The 19749-nt window shown below is 52.0% G+C and overlaps 1 protein-coding gene across 7 annotated transcripts in view; it reads left to right on the plus strand.

Annotated features, from left to right (window-relative positions):
- ADAMTSL2 (ADAMTS like 2) overlaps positions 1-19493 on the plus strand; it is a 28037-nt gene extending 8544 nt beyond the window's left edge. For 2 of the 7 annotated variants that reach the window (XM_077189304.1, XM_077189309.1), the window contains 10 exons: positions 602-944; positions 1610-1991; positions 5817-5917; positions 7745-7871; positions 10651-10864; positions 13212-13367; positions 15676-15846; positions 16085-16261; positions 17124-17268; positions 18734-19493. In XM_077189304.1, the coding sequence (XP_077045419.1) occupies positions 602-944; positions 1610-1991; positions 5817-5917; positions 7745-7871; positions 10651-10864; positions 13212-13367; positions 15676-15846; positions 16085-16261; positions 17124-17268; positions 18734-18852 (1935 nt within the window). In that variant the 3' untranslated portion in view covers positions 18853-19493. Of the gene's footprint in view, positions 1-601; positions 945-1609; positions 1992-5816; positions 5918-7744; positions 7872-10650; positions 10865-13211; positions 13368-15675; positions 15847-16084; positions 16262-17123; positions 17269-18733 lie in introns of those variants that run through there. The other 5 variants (XM_077189305.1, XM_077189306.1, XM_077189307.1 and 2 more) reach the window with 5 other exon arrangements.
- The last annotated feature ends 256 nt before the right edge of the window (positions 19494-19749 follow it).

Below are 19749 nucleotides of genomic sequence, written 5' to 3' on the forward strand. Positions count from 1 at the left end.
AAAAATAAGAAACTGGGCCAGACAGCTTAGACAAGTGCCTAAACCTTAAACCCCAATTCTCTCTCAAAAGCAAACCATGTAAAACCAGGTATTTGCAGAAAAGTCCCTTAATTTTCTTCTGGGCAGGCAGCCAGAGCCCAACTCCTGACATCTTCCATGTAGCCCCAGGCTCCTCTGGAAGGGGAAGGGATGATTGCTTGGGTGCTTAAAAAGCATCAGACCACTATGAGGCTGTCTCAGCTGGGAGACCCCAGCCCCAGTGGGGTGTAGTAGCTGCAGGGGAGGGTGTGCTCTTTATAAAAAGTCACAAAAGTGGCTTTGCAAGTGATGGTCTTGTGAAGTGGCTGCCCCAAGCCTCTGGCCACCCAGTGGCCAAGGAGGAAGTGTAACCTGTGGCTCCTGGGATTAATCCCCATGGCACACAGCCAAATAACCTTTGGAAAATCGTGCAGGGCTCCAGCAGGGAGAAGCTGGCACTGTGAAGGAAAACAGACTGGAAACAGCAAAACTGATGCTCCCCAAGTGTCAGGTCCAAGATGAATCCCATGCTTTGCCTGCCACAAATTCCCTGCACCCTCTAATAACTCGATTTCTTTGCTAGGTCTGGAATCAAAATGGCAAGAACCCATCCATCACGTTTGAATACACTCTGCTGAGGAAGCCACACTCCAAGAACCTGCAGCCCATCTACTACACCTTCTCCGAGTCGGAGAGCGAGGAGAGCCGCGAGTTCGACGGGGACGTGCCACTGGGCTTTATCCAGCACAATGCAACCTATTTTGGGAGAATCTCCAGGGAAAGGATAGACTTGGAGAACCAGGTGTTTGGAAGGCAGGACACGGAGGAAGATTTAAACTTGAGCAAAGGTCAGGAAACCAATGAGGTCTATGAAAGAGCAGAAACAATTGACTGTGAGCCAAAACTGAAGGGCAAACAACCCCAAGGTAAGGAGGAGACTTGGGCCTCACTGTTCTGCTTCTCAGAGCTCTTGTTGAGAAATGCTCTGTTTCTACCTCTGGTGGTTCTGCTGGTTTGTGTTTTGGAAACCTCGGAAAGTTCTTTAAAACATCTCTGCTCACAAATCCTCTTTGCCCTTCAGATTCTGGTTTCTGGTGGGGGCGTGCGGGGGGTGGACACTGGGTGAGACCTCCCTGCTGGTGCCCTGCTGTGCTTTGCCTCATGCCAAGGACAGGAGGGAGCCCTGGGTGCACAAAACTCCCCATCACAACATCTCCCATCACCTCCCACCCCTCCAAAGCCCCCATTTGAGTCCCTTGGGCATCCCACCCCCAAATTGCCTGGAGTGCCTTCCCAGCATGGCTGCATGGGCTGTGGGGCCAGGGGAGCACCTTCCTTTCACCTCTGCTATTGCTTTGGGCAGCGCTGGCGGGTGCTGAGCTCCCCTCTGGCCACACCGTAGCAGGATAAGCCCCCCCCAAAGCTTCACACCCTTGAGAACCCCATGAGACCCCCCCTGCCCTGCCTCTGGCCCCCCGTGTGGCTGCTCAGGCTCCGGCGCGTCCCCGCTGCTCCGGGCTGCTTCTCCCTCCCAGCCTCGATGCATTTTGTGGTTGTCACTGTGGTTTCCCCCCTGTTGGCTCCAATCTAGATTCAAACGTAACCAGGTCTACTTACCAGACAGACCATGACGACAGAGAGCCCGAGGCCAGGCTCAGCTCCAGGGAGTTCCTTCTGGAGAACGCCATCACGGACAAGCTGCTGGGCAAGACCTCGGACTCCAAGGAGCTGCTGCTCAACGTCACCGTGAACAGCATCTTCGCCCAGGGAGACCCAACCAACTCGGTGGGGTCACCCCTTGACAGCCTCTATGTGGACTACGAGGACAGCGATGGCCTCGTCACCTACTCAGTGAACAGCACCTTCATGGAGCTGAGCAATGGCAAAGCCACCAACACCTCTGCAGAGACGCCCTTCTCCAATGCCACCGTCACCATGAGCAGCCCTCAGGGGAACAGAACCCACAAAGCAAGGTAGGAGATGTGTCTTTAGTTAATAAATCAAATTTATTGCTGTTCTTGACTCGTAAAAGCCCTGTGCTCAATGCATGGTTTCCATCCCTTTGGAAGCAGGAGGTAAGTGGGGGTGGGATGGTGGAAATGTTCTGTTGGGAGTTCATCTGCAAGGAAGGGCCAGAGGTTTGGGAGCAGGAAGGCACGAGAGCGTTTAACAAGAGGAAATCTTGATGTCCCCCTCAGTGGCCATGCTGAAGTCCGTGCTGATGTTTGTCAGCTCCCTTGCTCTCTGCTGTCACAGCTTCTTGTCAGAGCCACAGCCATGAAGAAGCCTCTTCCTTTTGCCTTCTCTTGACATCCTGCTCCCATTCCCCAGCCCCTTCCTCCAAGTTCTGATGCAGCAGAAGTTGGTCCTGGCCCCTTTTCACCCACCCTGTTGAGTGCCACCCACGATCCTCCTCACTTGGGATGGCAGGAATATGCTTCCAGCAGCTCCCAGGCATGGCCCTGCCACTGGGACCTCCACTGTAGGTCCAGGAACAGCTTGGATTTGTTGCCTCAGCTCAGGGAGTCACAGCTTGGACAGGAATATCCAAAGCTCTGCAGTAGCAGCTCATTGGTTGATACTGGGACCATCACCTCAGAATCCTTTAGATGGCTGGTTTGAGTGGAAGTGGGGAGGTAAAGAAAGGCCTGATTTAACTTTAGCAGCAGGTTTTGCTCTGGGGAAGGGTGGAAAGAAGTGTTGGGGTAGGTGCTGATCCCCAAGCCTGTATCTGGCAGCTTTTGAGATGTCCCAGGGCTCTCTGGGGAGTAGCCTTGATTCCCAGCCCAGAACTCATTCCTGGTGTGGCCACACGGGGTCTGAGATGGGCCCACTGCTCACAGCAGCAATTAGCCCTCCCATTAGCCCCCCTTCATGGTCAGCCACCCACAGGAGCACTCCCTGGGCAGCTTGAGCTGGCACTGGGGCTTTGGGAGTATCCAGGTCCCAGAGCCAGGTGTGGATTTGGGTCCCACTGTGCATCCCCATGGCACCCCAGCCTCCTCCTGGACCTGTAAAGCACAGGATAAGATGCTGAGCTGGAGGAGATGCAAAGCCCTGAGCAGATGCTCCCTCTGGTTAGAGTTAGCTGGATTTACCCACAGCTTCCACTACGTTATGCTAAAGACACTCGTGCTAAAGAAAATGGCCATGCAGCCAAATGGATCAGCAAACTTCTTAATGATAGGAACATGAAAACCTTGCCAAGGGCTTGAATCTATCATCTCTCCTCGTGCCTTGGCTTGGGAGTGCTGCCTTCAGTGCCAAAGCAAGAATTTCATCCTCTCTGACAGAGAGGGCAGAGCCCTCAACTCCCCTTACCCTGTCCTGGGGACTGCTCTGCCCCTTGGGGCTCCCCATCACATTCCCTGTGTTCCCTCAGCTGCCACCCTGCACCCCAAAACTCTGCCCCAGCAGCTGTGAAATGGGGGCAGTGCTTCCCTGCCTCCTGGGAGTACAGGGAGCTTGGCTTTTCTAGGACAATCACAGAACATTGGGGCTCCAGTGCAGCTTTTTGGGTGCTAAAAAGCTCCTTGCACTGTCCCTGGCTGCCCAGCTATTGATAACAGTGATTTAAACCCCTTCAGGAATGGCACCCAGCACTGACAACGTTTTCCACCTGTTCTTCCCCTTGGTTTTGTTCCACAGTGTCCCCTCTTCTCTCTCTGGAACAAAATACAAACTTTTCAGATCAAAACATTGATATCCAGACTAGTTTTGCACCAGCCAAAAGGCTGAGGGATGCTCAGGTCCTTTCAGGCTGGACCTGCAACAGCAGCCACGAATTTGCCCCTTTGCTTAGAAACAAAAACCAAAATAAAACACAGAAATGGGAGCCAGGGGCTGTGGATATTGATCTGTGGTGGTTTTGTGTGCATTTGTCAGGGTTATTCCTCTGCTGTGGGAACTTTTTTGGGAAAAGGGACAGCCCAGAACTCAGTTAAGGGTGAGGGAATAGTGCTAATTTTTGGTGCTGTATCTTGCTTGAAAAGCTGATTAAAAGCTTGAGAAGCAAATGTGTGACTTTATTATTTAGCTCATAATCAAGAGGAAAATTGAAAGAAAAGAGAAAATGCCCCCAGTTTTGTTAAACAATGGGCTGCTGTCTGCATTGAGAGGAGAACAAAGTGACAGTTTTGTCTTTGCTGGAAATGAGCTGCCCTGTGCCCAAATGTCTGATTCCTCTGGAAAGATCTTGTCCCTGGGACCTTGTCATGCATAGAAGCTCTTTATTTAGGATCACATACACTAAAGGGACACTGTTGAAAGATTTACTGTCCTGATGTGGGATAAAGCTTATTTTGAAGATTTTTATCCTTTTAAAGACAGAGGAGTCCTGGTCATAGGATAACTTGGTGTTTACTTTGGTGCCTCAGAGATCAGGGGATAGACTGGAGGATCTGGGTAATATTTCCAGGCAAATTAAAGTACAAAAAGCAGATGTTGGACTATGTTTTAATGACATTTGTGAGCCCTCTCCTGGCTGGGTGGCAGTTGGTGGCACAGGGCAGGGATCAGGAGCTGGTGTGGGTCCCCAGGCAGAGCTGCTGTGGCAGATAAAACACTATTTATAGTGAGCTGAGGTTGTTATTTTTCCACTAAAAAATTATAAAAAAATAGTCACATTCATTTCAGTTCCATTTCAAGTGCAGGAAGCAACCATTTGCCAAACTGACAGAGGCAAAATCAACAGGGAAAATGAGATTGTTGTTGTTTTTAATCCTTCTGGAGGCTCAGTGCTGGCGGTGGAAGGAGGGTGGGTCGGAAAGGAAACGGCTGGATTCTCAACAGTGTCCTTTGAAAGGTTGATTTGATAGGCTGGACCTCAACTTTTTCTTACAAACAACTAAATAAGGCAATTTCAGAGCTTCTGCTGCCTAGAAATCATACAAGCTGCATATCCTGCCAGGCCAGAGACAACTGGATGTGAGGATACAACCTTGTACACTATTCCAGTGTAGCTGTTCCAAGGGTTTGGACAAAGGTATGAGAACAGAACCGAAGCCTTTTGTTGTAAAGGTGCAGTATCCCTGAGGTGTTCCCCCCTCCCAGCACGGGGAGCAGCTGCAATTCTTGCTTGGATAAATGTTTTTTCTCACACCAGGCTGACTCTGTTACTCCTCTCCCCGTGGCATTTTGTGTTTGAGCACAGCTTGGAGCTGAGAGATGCAAATTCCCCACTTGACATCCAGTAAAACAAATCAGACCAAAAACCAGAGTGGCAAAATCAGTGGGCTTTGAGGGGAGAGCTCAGAAACTCCTGTGCTGGCTTTTGGAGATTGGAGCAGCCAAAATCTCTGCTGCACTGAGCAGCACGAGTGGGTTTGCCCAGCCCTGGAGACACAGGGGAGGAGATACTGCACCTTTAGTCACTGTGTGCCGAGGGCCAGGTGTATTTGAGCAGAAAATGCAAACTTTTGTTAAATTCTGAACTGTTTCTACTTGTGGGTATTTTTATCCCATTCTCTCTATTTCTAGACAGTGGAAGCTCTGCCTCTAACCGGGCTGGGGATTCTACTTGGGGCTCAGGACAGGTATGTTGTGAAACTAAAAAAAATTAAAAATTGATTCAAACAAACGAACCTCCCAAAAAATCAGAACAACCAAACCCAACCAAAGCCAAACCAAGCACATCCCCTCCCAAACCCAAACCCAACCGAACTGCAGCCAGATGTGTGTGTCTGTTGTGGGCTGTCACTGCTTGCCTTGTAAATGCCTTTTTTTTGTTTTGTTTTTTTTTTTCTTTCTTTTCTTTTTTTTTTGTTTTGTTTTGTTTTGTTTTGTTTGCTTATTGCTAGAAACAGATTGAAGTTAAGAAAGGGCCAAGGTGTGAGTGCTGCTGACATGTACAGGTGGAAGCTTTCCTCCCACGAACCCTGCAGCTCTACATGCACCACAGGTAGTTATAAGAAGCAGCCAAATTCTGCACAGCCTGCTGAAATCACCGGGTGTGTGAGTCCATTTTATGTCTGTTAGGGATGGGAAGGAGCTGGTGGTGTTGAGGGGATCTCATGAGCTCTGCTTTAGCACGACCCCAGCTCTGCTGTGCCTGGGTGCAAAGGTGGGGAGAGGAGCTGGGGGCATGCAAAGCCCACTGAGCTCTCAGGTGTGTTGGGGACCAGGAGGTAGTGCCCAATATGTCCATCACCCCTCCAAACTCTCCCTCTGGGAAGCTCTGAGCACTGCCTTCACTTCCCATCACTTTGTGTCCCCCCTGGGGCTCAGCAGGATCCCCAAACCTGTCCTGAGCCTCCTTTTTTCCCCCCCCTTCCTCACCTTTTTGACAGCTTCAAGGGGTTTGAAAAGCTCAGCTGCTTCCCTGCAGAGAGAAATTTTAAAGATTGTTCAGCTCTGGCAGGAAACACAATAGCATTTGGCTTTTTGATTATGTTTTGTTTCTCCCACTCCTCCTACCCTGGAGCCTGAGCTCGGCTGCGAGGGTGTAAATCTGGAACAGTGACAGAGATGCCAGGGATATTGAAACTGAGCCTCTATTCTTCAGGCAGAAATTCCCTCTTTTTGTATTAATTCCTCCCTTTTTGCCCCCTGAAAAGCTTCAAGGCACCTGATCTCCTCCCTCACCCCTTGGTTAGGGGGTCCTGTCGATCCCTTGGGATGAATCAGGCGCGTGGGTTGGGCACTTGTCTGTGCTGCCCCTGAAATTATCCAGAGCCTGCAGTGCTTCTGGAATTAAAAAGAGGGAAAGGAGTGGGAGAGAGGAGTTTACAATCTCAGGGACATTTCTTAAAAGATCAAATGCAAGGATTTTACATTTTAAGCATTTGCTCCGGTCCAGCAGCCTCGTGCCTGCAGCAGGAGCTTTGCAAGCCTTCCCTTTCCCCAGGATCCTGTCATCCACATGTTCTGGGACATTTTTGACTTCTTTGATCCTCTCTGAACAAATTTCTCCCTTGGCTGAGCCAGCCTGCTCTGCCCTGGTTTACAGCAAGCCGAGAGAGGTTTAACTCAAATTTCTCTTTCCTTGCTGCCTTTTCTCACTGACATATCGCAGAGAGGCAAGGCCATGTCAAGAGCTGTAGATCTTTTTTTAGTTTCATGTAAACCATATGTTTCCCAGAGCTGCAATTCTTGTTACCTGTAGCCAGAGCAGCCTCCTGGTCCCCAGCCAGGTCCCAGAATGGACTTCCCAACATTTACTCTGGCACGGGAGGCTGTGGGGGAAAAGGTCTCGTTCTGACGGCATCGGCTGCCGCTGCCTTGGAGGGGGAGCAGGAGGGGCAGGACCTTCCTTGCCAAATCCTCAGCATCCCTGCCTTGGCCTGGAGCTCTGGATGCACCTGGGGAGCACCTGGTGCAAAGGGAGGGGTGTAGTGCACAGGGATAATGAGGGATGGAGTGGGTTGGGGACTGTTTGCTGTCGCCTCCACCCACCACCCTGTCTGCCGAGCAGACTCGTGGTCCTGAGTATTTCCTATAAAAATGTGTTAGTCATACATTGGTTTTGGTGGCAAGCCCTGGAAGGGGTGGCCATGCCCTCCTCTGAGCTGGCCAAACTCAACCACACTGCTCAAATTGGTGGAGTGGCCACTGTGACATTCCCTCCCAGCAGCGCCCATCCCACGGGACTGGAAGCTTCCTGCTTTTCACAGGGAGGAAGTTTTGAGAAATGCAGCTAAAACCACAAAAACAACAACAACAAAAAAAAATAGTTTGGATGTACAGCTCACCAAGCACCCTGCTGTGTGTGTGTGTTCTCTGAGCCCAGGAGTGATGTCCACTTATGCCATGTGTGTTCGCTATGATGGGATCGAGGTGGACGATGCCTACTGTGATGCCATGACCCGGCCCGAGCCCATCCATGAGTTCTGTGCTGGGAGAGAGTGCCAGCCAAGGTACTGCCTGCACAGGGCACTCCTGCACTCTCTGTGCTTCCTCTGACCTGGATGTCATTTTGGGGGAGGGTTGGTGTGGATTTGGGGGGCAGCAGGGATGGCCCACAGCACCCTCATCCCTCCTCCCTTAATTCCACTCAAGAGTTTCCTCCTGAGTGGAGGTGAGAACAGGGTAAAGCAAGAGCCCAGTGATGCCAGGGACCAGGGATGGCTCCTGGAGAGCCCTCAGGTGACTGTGAAGGAGGACAGGTAGGACATGGAGCAGAAGATCTCCTGGAAACTCTCACGCTAGGGCTGAGAGCCAAGGCAGTCTGCAGCTGAGGCAAGAAAAATGTGGGGAGGTGAATGGTGCTGCTGCAGAATGCACCCACCCTGAGGGCACCACGGGGACTGGAATCTCTGTTTCATTTTTTAAAACAAGCATTAAGGTACCTTTTGTGCTTAGATTCTCCCACTACTCTTTCCTAAAGTTGTCCCTCCTTATGGCTGTGCTGTTCCAGCTGCAGGGGTTTGCACTATGAAGGAGAAGAGCTACTCTGTGATTTACCAGTGACTTCAGCTGGGGAGCACTGGGAGCTCATGGGGCAGCCACCAGCACTTGGGCAGACAGGAAGATGCTTGGGCTGGCAGTACTTTTCAAAGAAAAAAACGTTAATTTTGTGTGATCTGGATGGGGAAAACCTGTGTTTCATTTCCCTTCTGAAGTTAGGTGCCACCTCTAAATGACATCTCCAAATTTGTGACATCTCCCTAGGGCTGTTTGTTGTGCCTGGAGCCCCAGATGAGGTGTGAGGCCTGGGGGCAGCTGGGGCTCTCCTGCACAGAGAACAGCAGCAATGGGGACCTGGGGGCTGCCCACCTCCAGAGGAGCTGGGAATTCTGATCCATTCCGATTTAGCTCATTCTTTAATTGCTGTAATATTCCTGTACTCTACAAACTTGACCTTTTATGTTTTTTCCTTGGATTGCAAGCTGCTCCTGTCTTGTCAGGACAGAGGTGGCAGGGGACAGTAAAGGACAGGCAGTGCTTGGAGCAGATCCCAGCTCCTCCAGCCTGTCACTTGTGCTCAGCAGAGTCAGACTGATGGTGGGACATGAATTGTGTCCCACTGGGGCTCAGGCAGCTCTGTGTGACATTACTGCTGGCATCTGCAGGGTGATGGATGCCGTGTCCTCCCCATACTTCAGCTGAGCAGGCAAAAAGGAGAGGTCAAACACGGGCAAAAAGCCTGACAGAGAAATGTGCTGGCAGAGCCCCTGGTGACAAACACTCACTTGTCACTGAGGACACTAGGCCAGGCCCTGCTGTGCCACCCTGCCTCCTGACAAGCTGGTTTCAGCTTCAGGCATGAGCTGGGGGCTGTGGGGTGAGCCCAACATATGTTGATGCTTCCCATCCCTTGGGAACAGCTCTCAGGAGTTGGCAGCCTGGCTGCAGCTCACTCCCCCCTTGATGCTGTTGAGTCAGGGATGGAATGAAAGACTGCAGTCTTTAGAAGGTGAATCAGAAGGCTGATTAATGAAAAGTAGTGCAACTTTTATAATGTGACTTGCTAAGGTGAGACTTGATTGGTCTCAAAGTGAAAACCTCTCACACTATTGGTGAGCTATAAACAGCACACTCTGGAGAACCACATCTATAAACAACGGTTACAGAAAGAGAGAAAAGAATGTTTTAATTCTTTTCTCTAAGTTTCCCACAGCTTCTCACAGCTTCCCAGGATTTTCCTGGGACTATGTTTCTCTCTGCTCAGAGGATATGTGATTACACACTCCCTGCAGCCAGGGCTTTCCTGTGGGCTGCTCCATGGGGTGATGGGCTCTGTTCCCTGCCCAAGTGTGTGGGATTCACATTTTCTGAACCAGAGAGAAGCAGTGAGAGAAGCAGAGAAAGGAATGCTCAAAACAATTCTTATCTCATTCACTGCTCCTGTGTTGTGCCAAAGTAGGATGCAATATGGAGACTGTTTACCCAGTGTGATGGTGCTTTGTTTCCTTGGCCTATCAGGGCCAAGCATGTGTGCAGACTGTCAGTCAGGAGACAGGAAATTCTGGGCAGTTGAGTTGAGTTGAGTGCTTTGTGCAGATTCAGCTTAGATGTAATGTAATATGGTGTAATACAGTATAGAATGATATAGTACAATATTGTATTTGTGGGGTTCCCAGACAAAGGAAGGAAGGAAGGAATGATGAATCTGTCTCCATGTTCTTGAAGGCTAACTTATTATTTTATGATACTATATTATATTAAAGAATACTATACTAAACTATACTAAAGAATACAGAAAAGATACTTACAGAAGGCTAAAAAGATAATAATGAAAAGTCATTACTCCTTCCAGAGTCCTGACTGGTCATTAAGTCAAAACAATTCACATGAAACCAATGAAACAACCACCCGTGGGTAAACAATGTCCAAACACATTCCAAAGCAGCAAAACACAGGCGAAGCAATGAGATAATTATTTCTTTCTTTTTTCTCTGAGACTTCCCAGCTTCCCAGGAGCAAAATAATGGGCAAAGGGATTTTTTCCAGAAAATATAACTGCCACTATATAAAAAAAAGTAATTAATTAGTAAGTCTGATATCCATGGAGTCCTCCTCGTCATTCCTTCCTGCCACGAGGGCCGCCTTGCTTTCCCATACCTTCCCATGCCTTCCTGTGCTCTCCCATGCTCTCCCATGCATTTCCATGCTTTCCCATGCTTTCCCATGCTTTCCCATGCATTTCCATGCTTTCCCATGCTTTTCCATGCATTTCCATGCTTTCCCCCGCAGGTGGGAGACGAGCAGCTGGAGCGAGTGCTCGCGGACGTGCGGTGAGGGGTACCAGTTCCGCATCGTGCGCTGCTGGAAGATGATCTCACCAGGCTTCGACAGCTCTGTCTACAGCGACCTGTGCGAGGCGGCCGACATCGCCCGGCCCGACGAGCGCAAGGTCTGCAAGAACCCGGCCTGCGGGCCCCAGTGGGAGATGTCCGAGTGGTCAGAGGTGAGTCCTGCTGGCCAGGGCAGCGCCTGAGCCCCGCCTTTGCTCCCTTTTCCAATTTATCCTGATGCTTTGTGGTTCCTGATGCTTTTTTAGGTCACCACATGACCTAGAGCAGAGGCTAGATGGAGTTAAAGTAGGGATTTATTAAAAGGATCTCCTCATTGGATCCATCTTGGACAGCACAAGAGCCCAGTCAGGGCTGCACCCAAGATGAACCCAAATGGTCACAAAATGAACCCAAGATGAACCAAAATGGTCACAAAATGCATGATCGCTCATGGGGCCTCTCACTTTGATAAGTTCTGCTCCATTTGCATCTTGGAGTTAATTGTGATGCCTTGTGATTCCTGATGCTTTTTAGGTCATCACATGACCTAAAAAAGAGGCTAGATGGAGTTAAAAAATAAAGTAGGGTTTTATTAAAAGGATCTTCTCAATGGATTCACCTTGGGCAGCTCAAGAGCCCAGCCAGGGCTACATCCAAGATGAACCAAAATGGTCCCAAAATGCACAACCGCTCATGGGGTCTGTCACTTTTATCAGTTCTGCTCCATTTGCATCTTGCAGTTCATTGTCCAATTACAGCTTTAGGTTGTGCAGTCCCATCCTTCTTGTTTTTCTCTCTCCAGCCCACATTGTTTGTGCTCTTGGGCCTGAGATTTGGATCATTTGTCCTTGGTGCCCAGCTAGAGAAGGAATTGTTTTGTCTCCCCACTCTATGCAGAGAGCTCACCATCCCCTAATATGAAGCTCAGAACTACACACCAAAGCAGCACAGAATCTGAAAAATAGAAAAGCTAAAGCTGAGGCACCAATGCTCATCCATAACCATCCACAGCCATTGGCCTCTTAGGATACACTGCCTGCAGTAATGATGTGGATCAATGTGCATCAATATTTTTCCCCCTAAAATGAAGGCCTGGCTCCTGTTTAGGATGGGAGGCCACTACCATTGGTCACTCACAGGTAGGGCAGGAGCCCAGGGCTCAGATCTCCCCATCAGGATTTCCTTGGCAGCCTCTTCAAACCCAACATGCCAGGAAGGTGATCCTGACTCCCACGTGAATTACATCCCTATAAATGTCCCTTCCTCACCTCCTCTGCACCACATGCAGAATGAAACCTTTCTCTAGCTTTAAGCCAGTCCCCAGAGCCTCTGGGAGACTGTTTGGGGACGGTTCCAGCTCACTGGGTTCCTTGGGAAAACCTGTGGAGAGGGTTTGTGCCCCTGAATCCCTTCCCAGGCACAGACAATGCTCCACCACATCCCTTACAAACACAAACCCATGGAAACAACCAAACCAGTGCTGCTTCCTCAGGGTGCCTCTTCCCAAATCAAGCACAGACCTGATCTAAGCAGGAGCAGATGAGCTCTGAGCCAAGCTGTCCGTGGGTGCCAACCTGCCCCATGGTTTGCATCACGAGGAATATGACTCTTCCTCCTGGGAAGCTCCCAAAAACTCGTCTTAGTCATAATTTAAACGTCTCCACTCCCCTGCAAGCTGGTGTGCATCATTTCCCTGGAGCTGACAGAGGGGCTGGTGCATTCCCTGGTGGTGCAGGATGTTTTGACTTTCCCAGCTGGTAGAGAGGAGCTCCCTGAGCACGTGCTGGAGCGTTATTTTGTCCAGCATAGCAAATGAGTGGTTTATTTTACAGAAATGTGTATTCTCCTCCAGCATTTGTCAGGGACAGATTGCTTGAGACAGTGCTGGAGTAGATTGTTCTTAGCCAGCAGCAAAGCTAATCTCCTTTGGATCCCATCAGAGGTGGGGTGCCAAGTTGGCTGGGGAAATAGGCATTAAAAAAAGCACATTTCAGGGCTCTGAGGATTAACATCTCGGCACGGTGCGTCTGGGCCCTGTGCTGTTGACACTTTTCCCTGCTTTACGTTATGCATGGAGCAAATGTAATGTGTATGTGAGACTGTAGTAACTCAAATCCAGTTCTAAATAATGTCACTGGGCTGCACGGTGCCAAATTTATCCACAGCATAAAAATCTCAGTTGTGCAGTCAGGGGGAGAAAACATTCTCCAAAGAGGTGGAAAGGAGCTGGCTGTTCCTGGGAAGGAGGCGAGGGAGATCTCACCCTGTCTCCAAGTGACAGCTAAAGCTGCTCAGCTCTGAGCAGACCCTCCGGGAGCCTTTTCCCCCTCTGCCATCACCTGTTGGAGAGCATGGGCAGGACGCAGCTGGGGCTGTGGAGGGGGCTTGGGCGAGTCATTTGTGCATTTCCATCGTGTGCTTTTAAACTTTTATGTTCAAATATGGGAGAAAACCCAACCCCGAGCCCGGCAGCTGCCGTGGTGCCGGCAGCCCCGGTGATGTCGCTGTCCCCTCCGGCAGTGCCCGGCGCGCTGCGGGGAGCGGAGCGTGGTGACAAGGGACATCCGCTGCTCGGAGGAGGAGAAGCTCTGCGATGCCAGCGCCCGGCCCCTGGCCGAGAAGAACTGCACGGGGCCACCGTGTGACCGGCAGTGGACAGTGTCCGACTGGGGACCGGTGAGACCCCGCCGTGGCCGCCTGAGTGGCCGTCGTGTCCCACCCCAGGCTGGCTTGTCCCTGCTGCTCCTCGGGGTTTTGGGGTTGGGTTCATCAAAAAAACCTGCACTTGGGTCCCAACAAACCTGCAGCCTGTGCTGGGAGCTGGCCTCAAATAATTCCAGTTTTGGGTCTCTTGGGTCACCTCTGCCAGCACTGTCCACCCTGAGCCACATTGGCTCAGGCACTGGGGGTGATCCAGCGTCCCAGTGGATCCTGTTCCTTCCTCTGGGCTCCTGCCTTGTGCCACCCTGGCCCTGGCACTGGGGGTGATCCAGCATCCCAGTAGATCCTGTTCCATCCCCTGGGCTCCTGCCTTGGGCACTGGGGGTGATCCAGTATCCCAGTAGATCCTGTTCCATCCCCTGGGCTCCTGCCTTGTGCCACCCTGGCTCAGGCACTGGGGGTGATCCAGCATCCCAGTAGATCCTGTTCCATCCCCTGGGCTCCTGCCTTGGGCACTGGGGGTGATCCAGGGTCCCAGTAGATCCTGTTCCATCCCCCTGGTCTCCTGCCTTGTGCCACCCTGGCCCTGGCACTGGGGGTGATCCAGCATCCCAGTGGATCCTTTTCCTTCCCCCTGGGCTCCTGCCTTGTGGGGGATGTGGTACAGCAGGGGTTAAACCCTGAGAGACCTGGCTGAGGGCCTTAGTGGGTGTCAAAATCCTCTTGTCTGTCTGCTGCACAGCATTCCTTGGCAATGCTGATGCTCCATGCCCAGAAATTGAACCTTTTAACTTTTTTTCCTTTTTTTAATTTTCAGTTTCCCCCTTTCTCTTTTCCCTTTCTCCCCTTTACCTTTCCTCTTTCCTCCTTTCCTCCCTTTCCCTATTTTTCTTTTCTCCTTATTTTCTATTCTCTTTCACTCTCTCTTTTCTTTTTTCCTCCCCCCTGGCTTTTTCCCTTCCTGCACAATTCTGCTCCAGAGACCCCCTCCATCCCAAGCTATTTTTACCCAGGTTTTGATACATTCACATCAGCTAAAAATAAGTAGTTTCCATGGCAGCAGCAGTGCTAGGAAACACCGAGAGCCTCTGCAAGAGCAACCACGGAAGCACGGGGAGCACCGGCTGCTCTGGGCACTGAGGGCTGGATTTTTGCAGCCACTTTCTTGGTCCCCTTTGCCACTTTGGGAGCCACTTTGGGGTTCCCTGCTCATGGTGCTTCCCCTTTTGCCTGCCCTGAGACATGCTGGGTGCTGGGGCTGTGGCACAGGTTGTCCAGAAAAATTGTAGATGTCCCATCCATCCCTGGAAGTGTCCAAGGATAAACCTCTCCTTTCCCAAACCCCTGCACAGAGTTTGGAAAAACCTGGGATAGCAGATGTCCCTGCCCGTGACAGGGGGTTGGAACAAGATGATTTTTAAGGTCTCTCCCAACCAAACCAGTCTGGGATTCCATGATGATGGAATCTCTGTTGGAGGATCCACTGAGCATCCCTGTGGCTGTTTAAAGTCCCAAAACCCCTGTGAAATTTGGGGGAGGCGGGTGTGGGGAGGCAGCTGGGTCCCGTGGTGGCCCTCTCCCTATTCTGAGGGCCCTGTCCCTGCTCTGGGGGTTCTGTCCCTGCCATGGGGGCCCTGTCCCTGCCGTGGGGGCCCTGTCCCTGCTGTGGGGGTCCTGTCCCTGCTGTGGGGGCCCTGTTCCTGCCGTGAGGGCCCTGTCCCTACTCTGAGGGCCCTGTCCCTGCTCTGGGGGCTGTGTCCCTGCTCTGGGGGCTCTGTCCCTTGCTGTGAGGGCCCTGTCCCTGCTGTGAGGGCCCTGTCCCTGCCATGGGGGCTCTGTCCCTGCCGTAGTGGCTCTGTCCCTGCTGTGGGGGCCCTGTCCCTGCTCTGAGGGCCCTGTCCCTGCCATGGGGGCTGTGTCCTTGCAATGGGGGCTCTGTCCCTGCTGTGGGGGCTCTGTCCCTGCTGTGAGGGCCCTGTCCTTGCTGTGGGAGCCCTGTCCCTGCTGTGGGGGCCCTGTCCCTGCCCTGCTGTGGGGGCTCTGTCCCTGCTGTGGGGGCTGTGTCCTTGCAATGGGGGCTCTGTCCCTGCTGTGAGGGCCCTGTCCTTGCTGTGGGAGCCCTGTCCCTGCTGTGGGGGCTCTGTCCCTGCTGTGAGGGCCCTGTCCTTGCTGTGGGAGCCCTGTCCCTGCTGTGGGGGCTCTGTCCCTGCTGTGGGAACCCTGTCCCTGCTGTGGGGGCTCTGTCCCTGCTCTGAGGGCCCTGTCCCTGCTCTGGGCTGGGTCAGGGGGGATCCCTAGCACTGAGTGCCCACTGTGGTTGCAGTGCAGTGGCGGCTGCGGGCAGGGCAGGATGATCCGGCACGTGTACTGCAAAACCAGCGACGGGCGCGTGGTGCCCGAGTCCCAGTGCAACCTGGACACCAAGCCCCTGGCCATCCACCCCTGTGGGGACAAGAACTGCCCCTCACACTGGCTGGCACAGGACTGGGAGCGGGTAAGTGCAGATCCTGTGCCCTGGAGGGGGTGGGATGGGGTTTGCAGCTCTCAGGTGTGCTTTGGGGTGCCTTCAGAGGGCTCAGGATGGGGTGTGCAGCTCTCAGGTGGCTCCTGTGATTTGGGGTGCCCTAGAGGAGTCAGGATGGAATTACAGCTCTCAGTTGTGCTTTGGGGTGCCCTCAGAGGTCTCAAGATGGGGTTACAGCTCTCAGGGGGCCCTGCTCATGACCCCACAGTGCAACACGACGTGTGGCCGGGGTGTGAAGAAGAGGATCGTGCTCTGCCTGGAGATTGTCAATGGCAAGATCAAGACCCGCAGCCCCTCTGACTGTGACGTGGCCAAGAAGCCCGTGGAGGAGAGCACGTGCTTCGAGAGGCCCTGCTTCAAGTGGTACACAACCCCCTGGTCTGAGGTGAGCAGGGAGGGGGCCCCAGGGCTGTGCTGCCCCATCCCTTTGCACAAAGGGTCCCTCTGCCTGCAGAACCCCCAGGAGATGGGTGAGTCCCTGCAGGATGTGGTCCCTGAGGGTATTTTGCTACATGGTGCAGCTGGGGCTGTCTGTGCTCAGGGAGAACAGGACTGAGAGGGGCTGTTTGGGACCAGCTGTAGCTTAATTTTGTTTTCTTTATTTTTTGCCTGGGAGTGTGGCTGGGGGTGTACATGGAGCCCACAGGGTGGCTGCCCCAGGGATGCAGAATTTGGGGATGCTCCATCACCCCGCACAACCCAAAAGGCAGCCAGGGTTCAGTGGCCAAGGGTCCAAGCCTTGCTTCCTGCAAGCCCTCCTGGATGCAGCCTCCCTGATCTGAGCTCCAGGAGCCTCATTTTTAGTCTTGCAAACCCTATAATTAACCAAAGCAGCCCTGCTGCCTTCCCAGCTCCACGAGGCATCCAAAGGGCAGCAGGCAGTGAGTGCTGGGCCCAGCAGTGGCTCCACACCCCCCAGGGATGCACAGAGACCCCACAACCCCACTCTTGGTGCTCTGGGGATTCCATGGCCACCCATGTCCTACAGAGCATCACCTGGACAGGGCCAGCTGGTTTGTGGTCCATTGTGAAGGGCAGCAGGAGGAGGGAGGGTGTTAGAGCCAGGGGATGGGGCCACATCCACCTACCCTGGGCAGAAGCTGCTGGTGCTGGCAGCAAAGACAGAGCGAGGGCACTGGGATGTGACATTCTCCTCCTGCCCTAACGTCTCCAGTGAGCAGGTTCTGGCTCAGAACAGTCCCCTGGCATGGCAGGGTCTTGCCTCACCCTTTCTCTCTGTCCTCCAGTGCACAAAAACCTGCGGGATTGGCGTGAGGATGCGGGATGTGAAGTGCTACCAGGGCAAGGACATCGTGCGGGGCTGCGACCCGCTGGTGAAGCCGGTGGGCAAACAGACCTGTGACCTGCAGCCCTGCCCCACAGAGCCCCCAGGTGAGCCCCACAGCCTTGGTTTTCCATGGATCCCTCCAGCAGCACTGCCCCATTTGGATAATGATCCCAGGGAGGACGCCAGGGACAGCTCTCCCTCGGTGCCCAAGTAATGCACAGGCTCCTTCTGGAGATAAATTAAGAGGAGAGCTCAGAAGAATCATGCTCTGACCTGAAGATAAAAGGGGCCTTTGGAGAGCTGATTTGGGTGCTGCTTCTGTAAGATTCCAGCTAGAGCTGAGGAAGTTCTGTCTGTGCCATTATTTTAATGATTTTTGGTCTTCGGGTGTCCTGTGGGATTTGTAACTATCTCGTTATCTGGCTCGTCTGCTGGCTCAGAGTCCCTGTGATCTTTAGCAAACACACTGTTCTAATCCTTTAATAGGATTTGGGAATAAGGACAGTGTGGGAGAAAAGCATGAAAATGGGTGACAGATTTGGGGCCAGCTCCTGGCTCAGCTCTGGGTGCTCTCAGCTGCCCATTCCCTTGGGATCCGTGGAGCTTGGGAGTTGCCTCATGGCCACCTTGCCCTAGGAGCAGCCTGGTTTCATGCATCCTATGGATTTGAAGCAAAAAATATGTATAAAAAAGTATAAATCCTATGTGTTTAAAGCAAAATATTGCACTGAAAGGAGCTGGGAGAGTGCTGAAGCAGCCTCATCCCTTTCTCCAGCATCTCACTTGCCCCTAACTCTGGATGTAGCCCTGCTGGATTCCCATTCTCTTTCTCAGAAAGCCTCCTTGGGATAGAAATTGTGAATCCCTACCAGGGGAAGCCCTTGACTTGGGGACAACTCAGTGCCTTGGTGGCTCCAGCAGTCCCTGGGCAGCTCTGTTTTACAGCAGAGACATTGAGCTTCAGGGCTGGGACCAAGTGAGACTCCCAAGCCTTGCCAGGTGTGAAGGAACAGATCAACCTGCTCATGCCTTTGCCCAGGCTGACAATGACATTTCTGGAAAAGCTCCATGGTGCTTTCCAGGGGGTGTCAGGGAGGTGGCAGCCACAGCTGGGCTGATTTTGTTGCTCATCCCATGGTGTTTAGTGCTGGGTAAGGTGGAAAATGACCTCATGAGCTCACAATTGTTTATTTTCTTCTTCTTTTCCATGGCATGCTTTGAGACATAGTACCCTGGGAGACAAGGTACCAGCCTGCTCACACCTGCCAGCAGCCATGAGACAGTGGCACTAAAACTGGCACAAATAAAGCTCCAGCAACATTTTAGCTCGGGCTGGGAACAGCAGGAGAGACATAAATTAAGGGAGAAATCCTATCCTGACCACCTACTCTCCAAGTGCTTTAACAAAGGTTAAACCAAAAACCTGCCACCCCAACCCCAAATTACTCCAGCACCTGAGGGAAATCAACTTTATCTGTCAGGGATTTAACCTGCTTCCAGAGAAAACAAACCTGGGCCATATTTCCAGGCACTTCATGTCCTGCTAAAGTGTGTTTTGTCTCCCTGCAGATGACAGCTGCCAGGACCAGGCAGGAACCAACTGTGCCTTGGCCATCAAGGTGAACCTGTGCAGCCACTGGTACTACAGCAAAGCCTGCTGCCGCTCCTGCCGTGCCCCCCACTCCTAGGGCAGGGCTGCCTGAGCCTGGGCTCCCCCTTCCCCCTGCCCTCACACCCCAAACACTGCTGACAAGGATGCTCTTGGCCTGCTTTGTGTGTCCCCACCGAGGCAGAACTCCTCTCCTGGCCGCTGGACGTTGGGAGCCCCCCGGGGTCAGAGCTGTACAGAAATCTTGTATATTTGATTCCCCCCCCAAAATCCAGCTACACCCAAGGTCCTGTCCTTTTTCTTCCCTCGGTGCAAGGTTGGGGTTGGCGAGGGGAAGGTGTGAACTCTGGGAAGTGCAAGTTTCCCTTCCCAAAATGGTCTTGGTGCCTCTCTCCTGATTTATCCCAGGGCCTGCAGGCTCTCCTTAGCTGAATTAACATGGTGGGAAGCTGTTTGTTAAATAAACTCAAGCCCTTTTTTGTAATATGTAGGTGTATACTTTTTCAGAGAATTTTATCTTATAATCAAATGTTAGTTTCATAGTCCTTACAACCCCTCCCTGATGCTGACATATTGTATATAATATGGAAACATAACTGCACTTTATATCACAAAAAAGACGTGCCCTTTTTTAATATATTTGTTTACAGACAGTGAACTTTATCCACATAATCATTAATTTGTACTCATATGTATATTTTAATAAAGTTGTCATATTTATGGTGGTATTTTGTTTTATTCTTCAGTTTGTAGTAGAGTGCTGGGAACACTGGAATTGGGGCTGGGGATTTGCTGGTGCCCAGGGGAGGCAGAGAAGCTTTAAATCAGGAGAATCACCGCTACTTGGACAGAGATGGGAGGAAAAGTCCCAACAGTGGGGGGATTTTGGGACTTTTGGGGGCCCTTTGGGGTTCTATGGCTTTAGAAGCTGCAGCCCTGAAGCTCCTCAGGGGTTTGGGAACAGAGAGACTTCACA

The sequence above is a fragment of the Agelaius phoeniceus genome, chromosome 21 (genome assembly GCF_051311805.1).
Source record: "Agelaius phoeniceus isolate bAgePho1 chromosome 21, bAgePho1.hap1, whole genome shotgun sequence".
Taxonomy (NCBI): domain Eukaryota; kingdom Metazoa; phylum Chordata; class Aves; order Passeriformes; family Icteridae; genus Agelaius; species Agelaius phoeniceus.